The following is a 14493-nucleotide window of genomic DNA, read 5'->3' on the forward strand; positions in this document are numbered from 1 at the left end:
AAGTCAGACACCACAGAGAGTCCCGCTTTCTTCAACAATGCTGCCACAGAGAATATAGTGTATAACTGATCTGCTGATGGACTGACATTAAATTTCTTCAACTTCACAACAGTATTATTTGATTCCTCATTCGTTGTTCTTTATGTAGAGGGACTGTGAAGTTTCATTCCGGATCTAGTAGTTTGACATTTTTTTTTTAAAATTGTACAGAAATAATGATTTTAATCTTCCCTAATAAAGTGTGGCTGAAAGCTTTGGAAAAGATGGTCTCCTTTTTAATTACAGTATATCACCCAGACTATACAACACATTACTCCTTTAAGTCTTTATTTAGTTAAACAACTCTGACAATTTTGTCAAATTACAATGGCTTTAACCACTGAATAAAAGTTAAACTCATAATCTAAACACATGCCATACAGAATCTGAAATAAATAGGACATCAATGCCAAATGTCTCTCTATATACAATGCAGTAGGTAAAATTAACATCTATACAAGTTCTATGCAGTGACTGTAGAACAGGCCCCTACGATGTCCCCCAGTGACATCTCATATTTTTAAAGCCTTTGAAATAATGCAACTAGTCAAGAGGGCCAAATGTTGTCAATGAGGAATTAACAAGGATATGTGAAAGTGAGGGGAATGGGGGAAAATAGATTCAGACACAGTTCTGTAAGTTGAATGGATGCAGAACCTAACCTGTTAAATAAATCTGTCGTATCAAATCAACACTATACAAAAGCAGACAAACCTCAAATGTACTGCATGACAAGGTCAAAATGCACCATATCAGATACATGAGACAACATTTTTGGATATTCTCATATTGGATCCTTGAGTAAATTTTAACTGAATTTTATAGAGCCAAATTCACATACTCATGTTAATAATCAACAGCTGACAATTCAAACATCACAATGAGGTAACTAAGCTTGCAACAAGATAAAAAAAAAAATGTATACTTTAAACATATAAAAAGGCAAAACCATTCTCTTGAAATTGCCAGTGGACCCTCAGAGAGAGAAACCCCTGAATGCAGCAAAAACTTGTGAGGAGCAGTTTAAGTGCAGGTTTAACCCAGGAGAGATACTGCTTCAGCCAGAAACAAGAGGAACCACTGCACCACAACTCCATGGCTTTGAACAATCAACATTCACTTCGGTCATTCTTGGCAATATGGGCTCCACCCATACTTCTCCAACCCCACTTCACATACACACACACATGCAAGAAAATAGCAAAGAGGAAAATTGCATTTTAAAGCATACTGTGAGATAAATTACTTAATATGAACAAATCCCTTTTTAAATATAATACATTTTAAATAGACATGAGTTTAAATGTGCAATTTAAGTGGAAATACAAGAGGAACGAGAAGGTTAAAAAGGAAGCTGTGGTCTGTTAATGACCTTTTGTCATGGATAGTAGTTTTCAGAGGAACAGTGGAGTCATTATAGTACCTGTGCTACTTTAAAGCTGACATGAAGAGCAACGCATTGTAATGTTCATAAAAGCACAGTACAGTTCACCTTTAGGCACATGCAAGTATGTGGTAGGGACTTATGCACAAATGACTGCGCACCTACTCATAGATGCACTGAGAGCTGCAAACTAGAGGCAAGTTCATTGCCTGGACATCCTTCCCTTGCACACATCAGATTCAGAAATACTCATCCTCAAACACACATCACTCTTCCTTTCCAACTCTTTCTCAGACATGCACGCATGCACACACACACACACACACAACCACAGCACGAGTGTCCTCTCTGTTCCCACATTGGTGGATAGGAGTCCCAGTCTTGGTGGAGGTTTGTGTGGTGTAAGGACCTCAAACACTCAAAGGCAGAATGCCTGGCGGAGACAAGGCTCTGGAAGATGCCATGGAGGTCAAAGAACTGGGGTCCAATCCATTGACAGTGCTGCAGATGCCACAAGGATTTGTACAGTATTAGACAGAACATTTGGACACACTTACAGGGCAAAACCAAATGTGCAAAAATTGTATACAACACACATATGGGAAAAACATATGGTAAAAAACTTACGTTTTGTCAAAGTAAGTGGTATGTAGAGAGTGAGAGAACTTTGTGGCATTGCTGTTGATGAGTGTGCCATTGTCTGTGGAGTATTTTTTTCTTGCAGCCTGATCTTTGGCAAAGTTCCTACATGCAGCGAGTTTGGACTCCAAAGCCTAGAGAGAAAAAAAATCACTGTTAGGACAAATTGTTGCTATTCGGAACTATTAAGCTCTATTTGCTCTTTCTGTATCTCTTTAACCCTCGTGCTACCTTTGGGGTCTCTGGGACCCCAAGCGAATGGACAGACAGAGAGAGATTATGCAAGAGGGTAGCACGAGGGTTAAGTCTCCTAATTATTTGGATAAAAGCAATAATACTTACCCCAACTTTTCTAAGGAGGTCACCAACGATGTTAAGAGCTGAGATTCTTGCAGAAGGAGTGAGGGCGGGGCTACCACAGCCATTGGTCAATGCTAGAGCATACAAGTCAAATTTACTAAACATATTACAGTATTTCCATCTATGTAAATCTAAGAGGTGAGTTAATTCTAACCTTTTGTATTGATGAAGGGGTGCTCTGTAGTCTTTCCTACAGGGGTTGCTGGGAGGGAAAAAGAGGCCTGTACTGCAGAATCCATCTTGTCGATGTCTAAGGTGGGTGAGCTGGGTGCTGACATCCTGTCTGTAGTGCGCTCCCGTACTGCCAGCTCCTGTCTCAGGTCTGTAGATGACAAAGTGACATCTATTGACTCCTCTGTTATACAGACAACTAGCTGCATGCAAAAGGCAAAATGGATCTCTCTATGCTTCGTCTTTACCTCGTGCCTCATCTTTCAGTCGCTGTACAGATACCAAGAGAGATTCCTTCTCATCCAGTTCACTTTCCAGGAAGGCATTTCTCTCAATGGCCTGGTTTAGACGGCCCTCAAAGTCTTCAAGAGACACTATTGTTGCCCTGTAGAAAGATAATGATAGACACAACTGTTGCAGTAGGTAAAATACTACAGCTAGAAAATCTGAAATTCATCATGATCCCAATCATGTTGTAAGCATAGCATAACATCCTGACCTTTTGGCTCTCTCCAAGTCATCGTTGGCCTGTTCAAGTTCTCTGACATATTTGTGGAGCTGCTCCTTGATGCTGCGTGTCTGACCCAAGTCATCCTCTAGCATGGAAATCTGTTTGTAACTCTGAGCGTACTGCTGCTCTAACTTCTCCTGATGGGTAGAGTGAAGAACAGAAAAGAAAAAGTTTGGGAATGAGTTTATGTAGAGAAACAAGGGCAACAGAGATACTGCCCGCCGAGCCACGTCACTTCAATATACCATTTCATAAACCACAGTGATTAACAACAGCATGGGAAATGAGGTGAATCACAAGATAGTCAAGATGCTCCTCCACATTATTCCCTTTTGTTTGCTGAGGAGGCCCGATGGCTCATTTGCCCTGTGGTACTTTACAGTAGCCTGAAGCACAGAGACAGGAAAGCATCATCCATAGTCTCTCTGGTTCATTTACACTGTTCATTATAAGCATTAGCTACAGTAAGCAGGCTCACATGTCGGACCATGTGAAAGATCACAACACTTATGCGGTAAATTCCTCCCCATAATAAATGTATTCTACAATGTGTATGGTCACCAATGGGGCAAATTCTGACCAGGGTTCTTCCCTGCTGTGATTAACAACCAGACTTGTCCTTGACATTTTCTATTTTCTTCCCCTTTATCCTGGCATCCAATTAAGGAGAGCTGAAGGATTACCTAAGACCATGCCTGATTAACACATACCATTTAAATAAGACTTACTTAAGAGGTTATATGATCTGTTGGATCTTGAGCACATGGTCCAACAGAGATCATATAACCTCTTAAGTAACCACAAAATACTTTTTTAGTGTCGAAAGATGATAAACGCAAAGTGTATTCAAAATAAGTTACATAGCAAGTTGTCAGGTCCAGATACCTTGAGGTTAGCCAACTCATTCTTCAGTCTCTCATTTTCAATTTGCAAGTCTCGAAGTCTGTGTTCAGCCTGGCCAAGTTGTGCCTCTAGCTCAGCTTCCAGTTCCCGGCTCCCTTCCTGGAACTCCTGTAGCTCCTCTTGGGCATCCTGGCAACTGGATGGTACACACAAAAAAACATAAACAGCCATTGTCAACTACCTGCTACTCTGTTCGCCATCCAACATTCACTTCAGTAAAGCTGACTGGTGAGCGCTAGAGAACGAATAGGCTTTTGTTCTGTAAAAAAAAAGCCAAGCTCACGCATGTTCTAGTAAGTTATTTGCTTCCAATAGTCAGAAATAAACCTGCACGAACAGCCAGTCAAATATTTGTAGGTTTTTAAACATCAGTCTTGCCTCTTCCATGCAGGAAATCTGTGCGGCTCAACATTGCTGAGTTAAGCATTCTAAATATACTACTCTGAAGAGACAGCTGAACCGTGACACTGGTCATTTGGAAAACAGGCAGGATGTCATGTGCCTTCAGCTCTGGAAGAGGTTAAAAGTTGGAAGTCAAGGCAAGGGCTTACACTGTGTAGAACAATGCAAAAATAAACTAATTCATTTAAAAAAAGATTAATTTAGTAAATATTACAGGTGGAATAGGAAGGATAAATTAATTCAGTGACCTCTGAGTTTATGGTATCTGAATATACACATTTTATTCTCCAGTCAAAATAAACATGGTAGTTAACACTGGTCTAAGATCAGCTGACTTGCACTGAGATAATGGTCCCTCAGTCACTCTACATAGCACAGGAATCCACGAATCAGTTGTTGTGTGAGGCTGTTCTACACAGATGCTGCTTGATCAGCATACTGGGCCAAATAACTTCTCTGCATGACACAGCCTTGTCCATCCTCACACTTTTTTATGGTTTAAAATAACAAACAGTACTCCATACATGTGAGTGAAACAATGTTAAATTATAGCGTGTGAATTAATGTTAAATGTGTGAATGCATGGAATGAATTCCTTTTCACATTAAGAGCCCTCGTACAAGTAGACTAGTTGCAACAAAATCAAAAATGCAAACATGTCACCCATGTCAGGGAGACAACTCTTCAACGAGTAATCAACAAATATTGCATACTGAGAAAACATACAACAATCAGCCACAACATTAAAACCACCAGCCTGTGAAGTGGAGGACATTAATGATCTCATTAATGTTCTTCTGGTATGTATGTGGATGTGGCTTTGATACATAACACCACCTGAACATTGACCAAGCACACCTCCTGGTTCCTCTCCCTCTTCCTCCTTCTCAGTGATCCTTGACCCATGACCCTGTCTCTGGTTCTTCTCCCTCCTTGGACCACTGTGTATAGGTACTGACCACTGCAGACCAGGAACACCTCAAGAGCTGCAGTTCTAGAGATGTTCTGACCTAGTCATCCAGACATCACGGTTTGGTTCTTTAGACTTTAGTCAAAGTCTTAATTCTTCCACTTGAACATTTTTCTGCTTTCAACATCAACTTTGAGGACAAAATGTTCAACTTTCTGCCTGATATATCCACTCACTGACAGTAGCCATGAAAACCAGATCAACAGTGGCTATAATGTTATGGCTGATTAGTGTAAGCCATGGTGAACTCTCTACTTGAGGCAATTTTTTCCATAGGTTGATGGGCCATGTACCCAAGCAGGGATTTCTTTAAAAACCACACAGGCTTTATGCAGTTTTATGCTTCCACTGGAAGAGACCCAACACCACAAATAGAAAAGACAGACAGAATGAATTTGACTGAGTTTAAACAACACTAACAAGTATCCCTGCTGCCTAGCCTAACACAGACTGTGGTTTCCGATGCAGAAGTCAAAGATGTAGTCATTTCCTCATGAGTAATCCAGTGTGTTTGTGGTTGCAGATTTCATAGAGCTTATCTGGTCATTTGCCTTATATAGCTAAGCACAGCGTGTGCTGAAACGTTTAAATGAGGTGTAAGCACAAACATTTTCAAACCATTTGGTTAATGTATAATCATAACTTTCATAACCACAGGCAAAATCCCATATTCAGCAAGTATTCATCTGCGAATTAGGTAAAAAAAAATATCTATAACTTTAAAAATGTTGTCTTGATTGTTCCATACAGAGCAGTTGAAGCCATCTAGCATTTGCTTAAGTTTACTTGTCAGACAGATGACGAAAGAAAATGTGACACATTGTTACATAACCCGAGTTTCAAAAATGAGCTTCGTAAGCAAACAGTAACAGAATATTGTCACTGCTTCTACTTCAGCATCAGATGTCCTTTTTCAAATGAGGTGCTGAAGCTGTTACAGTGATCTCAGCAAAGCCAACCTTCTCTGCTGACAAAACTTGTAATCTTACCTCGCAGAACACAGGAGTTGTTGGTCAACCTCGAATGTACTGCGAGGTAATATTACTGTTGTTGCCAGTGGAGTATGGAGTCTTTAAAGGGAGTGATATAATGGCTGCAGCTTCCCATTGCGAAGGCTGTCTGATGGCAAAGTATGTATTGCATGTTTGACCCCGACCCTGTCCATAGCAGTTAACTATGTGGCCTATGTACCAGAACTCTTCGCTGCTTCTCCAAACTGGGGGCATGCCAGCCCCCATCTACATTAGGGAACACACGAATGATGGATGAGTATCTCATACAACCCCACCTTTAACAAGATGTCAAACATGAATAAAGAAGGTATGCTATAAAGGTCAGAACAGAAAAATCATCCATGCTATGCTGTCAAATAAGAATCAGATGTTACCTACCTTTTCTTATACTTGAGGGCTTGGGACTTCCAGTAATCAACCTCCTCGTCCTTTGATGTAAACTTAGGAATCATCTCTGTGTCCATGTCAGGGCAACCTAAAGAATAACGAGACATTTCATTAACTCTACAGACAATTCAATTAGCTTAGAGTTTAAATTAGAAGGCAACACATTCCCTTTCAGTATTTGTCTTCTTTGGCATGTAGATTCAGGTTCTGTACATTCCATTCTTATCTCTTGCCCGAGCAACCATCAAGATTAAATATTTCCCTCATTGCTATATTCACTGGAGAAGAAAGTGAAAGAGACAGACCGACCTAGCCATGCCATCCTGTCATTCCAGGGTCATGTCTTCTACAGAATCAGAGACTACAGCCACAGCCACTGATGACAAAATAATATGAACCTAAATAAATTTTGAGTTGTTTAAGGAGTTATTGCAAAATAATTTGGGTTAATCTGACAAGACAGCCTGGTGAGCCTTTCTAGCACTGTGAACAATATGATATTGGCCCAGTAAAACCAGCAAAAGAGCCTAGTTAAATCATGCTAGTAAAGAGTGCTGCCCACTTACAGAGTTTTAACCAAGTGTTAAAAGTTTGTCATCTTCCGTCCTGTTTGCAAAATTAGCACTTTAGGACAGTTGTTGTTCCTCTTTTCTGGTGAGCTATTCAACTCTGCCTTACAAGGATTTGTCAAGATATTATTAAACACATCTGGAAAGAGCTGCTGTGGGCGTTTTTATGTAGGTGGGGGTTTACAGCTGCAGCTGCCAGCACTACCACTGACGCAGCTGCCCTGGAATACTTAAAATCCAACCTGAGCTTACAAGGACTTCCTGCCGATAGGTCTGGTTGTCACTGTACATAACACAGGAAACCCCTTTGGCTGAACTAAAGCACAAACTAAATATGTGCAAGAGTTTGAGGCACTTATTTATCAAGTCTAGGGCGTTTGGTTCAATTACTGTTCAAAATTTCTGTGCAAATTGTATTTACATGGATAAGAAAGGCTTTATTTTGGGTTAGGCTTAGAGCAAAGAGGAGAATGTGTTATTTTTCTTGCAAACAAGAGGATGGGCTAGACTCTCTGAGGCAGGACCGCCTGCTCTTCCATTTAGACATTCCTCTGAAATGGCGTCATCAGCTGACTGGAAGGACTCTCACGTGTCACTACACTTGAAATCACAAAGGAAAATAGAGACCAAAATACTGATGGAGAGAGAAAGTTTACTAAGCTGTTTGTGTCCTCACATGATATGTTGGTTGTCCAATATGACCACGGTGACTCTGCAAAACACTCCAGGGGAGTACCAAAAGTATTTATTTCTAATATATACAGAGACCTAACATAACAGTTCTGAAATGACTGAATTGGCCAGTGTTTTACATGTATTCCCGTTTGTCTCCTAAAGGCATGGGCGACAATAAACAGTTTCCCTTATGATACGGCTATTTACTAGACCACTGACAAATCTCACCAAAGCTAACAAACAGTACTTCACATGTTTAGGGCAGACGAGGACAGTGGCACTGTACAGGTAACATAATACAGGTTAGGGCATATCACGTAACAAGTCGAGCACTGAGACACTGCTAGAACATATGACAGTTCATGTTATCTTGTGTTTCAGCAGCTACTGGAATGTTGTCAGCTTGACCCATGGATCTATTTGTCTGCCATTACAAAACCGGGACAGCAAAAATGGAGGCAACTGGAAAATACAAACAAGGGAATGTCAGCGAAGAGAGAGAGTTTCCTTACCCACATTCTTGTCTCCTGACTGTATCCTCTTTAGATCCAGGTCACTAACAATTCAAGAGCTGAGGCTAATGGAGTCACATTTTAGTCTTTGAGGGGTGAGACAGATTAAAAATATTCTTTTTTTAAATACATGGAGTCTTATTGGTTTGGTCTAAATGTGAAAAATGATGAGACCTACATCTTTTCGAATTTTACCATAACTTATGATCCCAGGTTCTTTTGGTACTTCAGGGATTAACTCACAGACAGAGGTGAAATTATACTAACAAAAAGCTAGGTTCAATATAATCATTATACTGTTTAGTAAGGTGATCAAACTAACATTAAGAACCAACAATAGGAATCGTTTAATGTAATAATGGTATTAATGGTACTGTATGGTATTGTAACCGGTATTAATCTCACGTTGATAATAAAGACAACACATACGGCTTCCCAAAATTAAAACTTCAGAAATCCTAAACACATATTAGACAACTGACGAGCCTGATTTAGATGAACAGGGCCAGGTTGTCATTTAACAAGGCAGCTAATTTAAACGCTGCTGCCGACATCTGACACTCCCGTGGTCTGACAGCATACAAGCTTAGGTTAAAACCGAATAGAAAAGTCTACGTGTTAAACGAAAACTGAATACACCACACTCATGAACCAAAAGCATATGTATGAGGCAAAAATCAAAGCCGGCTCCTCTCGACGTTAGAAGCCTAAATCGAGCTGTCCTCTTCGTAGTCACAAAAGAGCCACGACTGAGCACGACAGCTCATGACATGAATAGGTCAAAAGCATAACCACATACGAGCTGAATATGTTCAGTGTATAATTAAATACCTGCTCATGTCAAAACGGTGTCACACTATCTTCAGTTTCAGCAAGTCGCCTTCCAACTGCTGTAATGTCCAACGCTCAGTTACACACCTTCCTCTCGCCGGGGTCTTGAACGATACTGAGCCGTGTTTAGGAAATTGCCAACGCGTCTCCCGGAACTAACGTAAATCCTGACTTGGACGTACGCGCTGACGTAATTTTACGTCAAAGAACTGGGCAGGGCAGCCATAGTTGGTTCAGCGGTTCAGCCATGGGCTAGTAATCAGCCACACCTTTTTTACTGACTGTAGATTTGTAGCAGTGTACTTTTCATTGTGACCACAAGGTGGCATACTATCGCCAGAAAACAAACCGCCAATGAGTGACAAAAAAAAAAAAAAGAAAAAATCTAAATCAAGAGACATAGCCTTTAACTTAGAGCTATCAGTTAGGCAGTCTGGATTCTCAAACCTTCATTAACTTTTATGCTTTTTTCGGTTTTATCATAAAGTGTACTTTTTATGAGTATAGAATAGAACAGAATAGAATGGAAGCTATCCTCCCCATTCAAGACAATTTCAGTACCTTCTCATCGACGCAGCCACCTGAATTGCCAGTAGGGGAACCATCAGTCACTTCTGCCATAAGTGGCAGGCCCTGTTTTACAAGGTGCCGCTCTCGCCTCCACCCACAGTCAAAAGCAAAGGAAAAAAGGACTTGAGAGGACTCCTGTCAGCAATTACCAAGGAGTCAACTTTTCGACACTTTCGGTGATAATTCCAGTTAATCGATAAAAGTCCGGCTATAGTCTATGGCGCTTTACAAGGAAGAGAGCCAGGAGGACGCACGAGAATGTCCAGTGTGCTATGAGTGCCTTTCGGGTACAGAACGGACATTGAGCTGCGGACATATATTCTGCCACGACTGCCTGGTCAAAACGCTGGTGAGCATCAACAGCGATGGAAACATCAGAGACACAATCGTCTGCCCTATATGCCGGCATCTTACATTCATCAAGAGAAAAAAGGAACCTCTGGTCTCACTCGCACCAGACAAGAGTCCAGATGAAGGACAGATCCTGGAAGTGCCTCTTCCTCTGCCACTGGGACAGCTCCAGAGCGCACGGCGCGCCTCGAGGGACAGTTTACGGAATGGAGTCAGTTGGATTACCCAGTGCTTCAGGGGCATCGCTCAGCGAGTCCGTCGACAGAGGTTAATCAGCCCCAGCCATAATGCATCTCAGATATTCATCATAAGTTCCCAAGGGCGACCTATGGCTGAAGAAGATGCTCTCAGTGTAGTTATGACTGTGGTTCAACCTCAGCGCAGGCCAAGGCGCAGGATTTGCACTACAGCGCGATGCTTGCTATTTTTGCTTTCGGCATTTACTGTACTCGCACTGGTTGCAGCAACTTTGCCGTGGATTTTGTTGGCATAGCAAGTGAAAATGATGTCTGCATTGCAAGTGCCAATAATAAACGACTGACACGTAAAGACATAAAGAGCCATTTCCACGGAATCGTATCATTGTCTGAAGCACTATGTGTAAAGCAGGCAAGTCGAGTTTAGTTGTGACTGATCGAGAATGTACAATCTGCGAACAATCATTCCACTTAGGCAAGCAGCCTATTTCAGATATATATTAGCAGCAATCATGTGTCATTGTGTTTCTTAAGATGTGACCACACACTGTCTTTCCCTGATTTTATGGAAAAGTGAGGATGTTTATAGACATGCCTGTGTCCGTTTATGTGCATTACCAAGCAACAGTCTAAAGTAAAGGTTAGGAAAGAAAAGTCTTTTGTTTTGCAGTCCTGTCTGTGACATGTTCAACATATTTTATCTGAGGATATAATGCAAGGAATTTGAACAATTCCAATCTAGTCCTAAAGTTGGTAAATCTATTAAAGTGCCCTATGATGTAGTAACTTAACAATTCAAACTTTTTCTCAATAACAAAAGATTTTAACCATATTGCATTGCTAGCAACTCAGTCATTGTTTTGTTGCTGAACAGCCTGTTTCCAAGGAGCAGACAATAACCAGAGTGCAACCTCTACCACTTCCAGGATTGTTTAGTATGTCTGTGTTTGTCCTCAAGGGAACATGAACAGGTTGCACGAGCCATGAGCTTGACTTAATGAGGGAGCCTGGCGCAATAATAAAAACAGTGTTAATACAGCAGTTAGGCTATCGTGGATCACAAGTAGTCTTGACATTTAAACCATTCTACCACAGTTAAAGACAGTTTTAATTTTTAATGCCTCTGTGATCAAGTTAATGTAGCTGGGTGGAATTAGGGGTTGTATTAAGCCTCCTATAGTAACATCATATAGAACATGGGAGTGGCTCCCCCTTTAGACAGTGTAAACAGAGCTGCGTTTAAAACTTTCAGTAAGAAATAATTGATGCATCCATGGCAGTCTGAAGGAGATAGACTAGCAGACAGGGATGGGATGTGCCTGTCTGTTGGCTGTAAGGAGAGACACTGCAGGACTGTAGCATTAGATTACCGCTGATTCCTTCAGAATAGTGAGACTGGGCAGCCAGGGCTGGTTTAATTAGGCAGAAATTATAAAGCAATATGAGATATATAAAAACACTAAAACAATAAGATAACATGGTAAATGACGGCTAATTTACTCCTGACAAAAATATGCTGTTTCAACATACTTAACCAAGTTGCAGTTCATTACTGGGGTGGAGATTCAAAGAAGAAGGTTTGTCAGTATCGCCACAATGCTGTCAAACATGTACACTCCTAGTTTCCTCTTGTGGCAAACCTCCGCCACCCTGCTGGGCCAGTCATACAGGTTACAAATCTGAAGAGGCTGCTGAAGGGGCTGCTTTTCAGCCATACCCAGTTTCTTGGAAAATAAGGATGTTTGTGGTTTGGAATCTGATGTTTTAGATCAAGTTCCTGTTGGTTGTGTGCATGGGCCCACATTAGCATTGAGGCAGTAAATACACAAACGTTGCCAGTTTCAAGGCAAATAGATAAAGGAATAAGATGGAGTAACAGAGTTTAGTGTGCCAGGTCAATATGCTACTGTGTGCATACTATGTCAAGAGAACTAAGAAGCAGTGGTGATGATTGACACAAATTCTAAAAATAGTTAGATATGGTTATGGTTTCATTTTCTTACTATTAAAACAAATCATATGAGCGTGGACATTTGTCCTGTCAGATTAACTCATAGACATGCAAACAACTATTTAGATGCTGTTTTTTTTTTTTTTTTTTTTTTTTTTTTTTGGTTGTTTTTTGAAAGAAGCCATAGATCAATGTAGTGGAGTAAGACGTGGATTCCTTTCCTAGAATGGGAGTGCAGAGCACTGAAGTACACAAGTGTAAAAACCTCAATATAAAAATCAATACATGTCTGTTAACAATTAACAACAACACAGAAATAAAACCCACATTAACCAGGTGAGATTATTAAAAACTTAGAGTTTAATATATATATATCTATTTCTGACATTCTGATAAGGATTGCAGGTAGGCTTCACAGTACACACTGTGTTCCACTTGATATGCTAAGCAGAGGAGGAAGGGGTGGGCGTGGTGGGCTTTAGAAGCGGCAGATTTCTCTTGTACATCATTAGGTGAAAGGAGAAGGAGGCAGTCCATCCACAGGCAACTTCCACTCCTCCACCATATTGCTCAACAACCCACCGAGGGGGGCAATTATTGTGATCCACATCCTCTAGAACCCAACTGTACATTTAATTCATGACCACTGTTACGATCCCTAAAATGACATAGATTGACCGAAAATATGGATGATCATTAAATACAAAAGACTGTGTAAGAGCATCCACACACGCACACACACGGTATGCTAAATTTGATGCTAAAGGTCCTGTGACAATTGTTGCAAATTTAATTTAACTAACTGAACTTTGATTTGTGATTATGGTTTCTTTTTTTTTACTTTCTCGCAGCATGTAAATGAATATGACCACATGCTTTCTGGTGGCTGTAAGTTCCAGTTATGATGCACAAAAGCTTTACAGTAATACTGCCTTGTACTGGTAACAATGCATGCCAACAGCCATCCCTTCACATCGTTCAAATACCGACTCTCATTTGCCCCCGTTAGTTATAACAAAATCAGGTAGCATTTGACACCCAGTCACATTCAGAGATACCCCTGCCTCCTCGTATAAATGTATGGATCCAGCACAGAAAATAAATCCTCTGGCATACATATATTATGCCTGTAGTTCCAAAATAACAACCAGTGTGAGGGCACTTGTCATAATCACCACAACTATCAACATAATCAACATCACCAAAATCTTCAATAACATAGTCCATTGAGAACACAAATGCATACCACTGATCACTTTGAGAGAGATTAATGTAGAATTCACTTTTATCAGCTGTGAACTCACACAAAAAAACTAACAAAAGAAAAGCAATTAAATTAATGGCTTTATTCTGCAGGTTTGGGAAGGGGGTCTTTGAACACCTTTTGGACTGAGGAGTATCAGTAAACACTGTAATTGCACTTTAATTGACAAATGTATTGTCCTTAGACATTTTGTACAGAAAATGTTTACTATAGCATCTGTCATTTGACAAATTTTAAATATCTGTAATTTACTGTCTGGAGTGAGAATACTAGCAGAGGAAACATTTTCAAATTCAGATGTATGTCAAATTTGACTTTTTCTAAGCATATGGCCATACCGACAATCTGGGTTTAACTCTGCATTTATACTTATTGGTCCATGATAAAAATGCCAAGTGGGCTCAAAGAAATCCAATTATTTACACAGAATTTCTCAAATTACAGTTTTACAAAGAAAAGATAGGGAATTGGTGTACAAGCTCTAGCATGTCTGAAGTCAAGGCTCAGGAGACAGAACTGATCTGTGAATTACTTTCTTTTGCAGCATTATAGTCAGTGAAAATGTATGAATCTACAGCAAACCTGTGCAGTGTGTGCAGGGACAAAAATAACATCAAACCTTTTAATTATTACATTTCCTACACGATAAATATCAGCACATATATTATTATTATTATTATATATTCAAGATATGCACATATATTTTTCCTCTCAGATTTATATACATCAGTTTATGTACAGTCTTTGTATTTACACTGGGGGTCAAAGGTCACTGAACCTGAAGCACTTGAAAC

The 14493-nt window shown here is 40.2% G+C and overlaps 2 protein-coding genes across 2 annotated transcripts; one reads left to right on the forward strand and one right to left on the reverse strand.

Annotated features, from left to right (window-relative positions):
* Positions 1 to 306: 306 nt before the first annotated feature.
* On the reverse strand, positions 307 to 9577 carry ndel1b (nudE neurodevelopment protein 1-like 1b). The gene is made up of 9 exons (XM_084570509.1): positions 9367 to 9577; positions 6771 to 6867; positions 3990 to 4143; positions 3093 to 3241; positions 2842 to 2978; positions 2577 to 2744; positions 2405 to 2496; positions 2051 to 2196; positions 307 to 1924 (listed from the first exon to the last, which is right to left on the reverse strand). Exons 2-9 carry the CDS (start codon positions 6854 to 6856, stop codon positions 1834 to 1836), a joined length of 1023 nt encoding a protein of 340 aa, XP_084426635.1. The 5' UTR covers positions 6857 to 6867; positions 9367 to 9577; the 3' UTR covers positions 307 to 1833.
* A 485-nt stretch (positions 9578 to 10062) lies between these two features.
* Positions 10063 to 11851, forward strand: LOC311506759 (RING finger protein 222). The gene has a single exon (XM_084570825.1). The coding sequence runs from the start codon at positions 10154 to 10156 to the stop codon at positions 10778 to 10780; it is 627 nt and encodes a 208-aa protein (XP_084426951.1). The 5' UTR covers positions 10063 to 10153; the 3' UTR covers positions 10781 to 11851.
* The last annotated feature ends 2642 nt before the right edge of the window (positions 11852 to 14493 follow it).

The sequence above is a fragment of the Chelon labrosus genome, assembly GCF_963514085.1.
Source record: "Chelon labrosus genome assembly, chromosome: 21".
Lineage (NCBI taxonomy): Eukaryota > Metazoa > Chordata > Actinopteri > Mugiliformes > Mugilidae > Chelon > Chelon labrosus.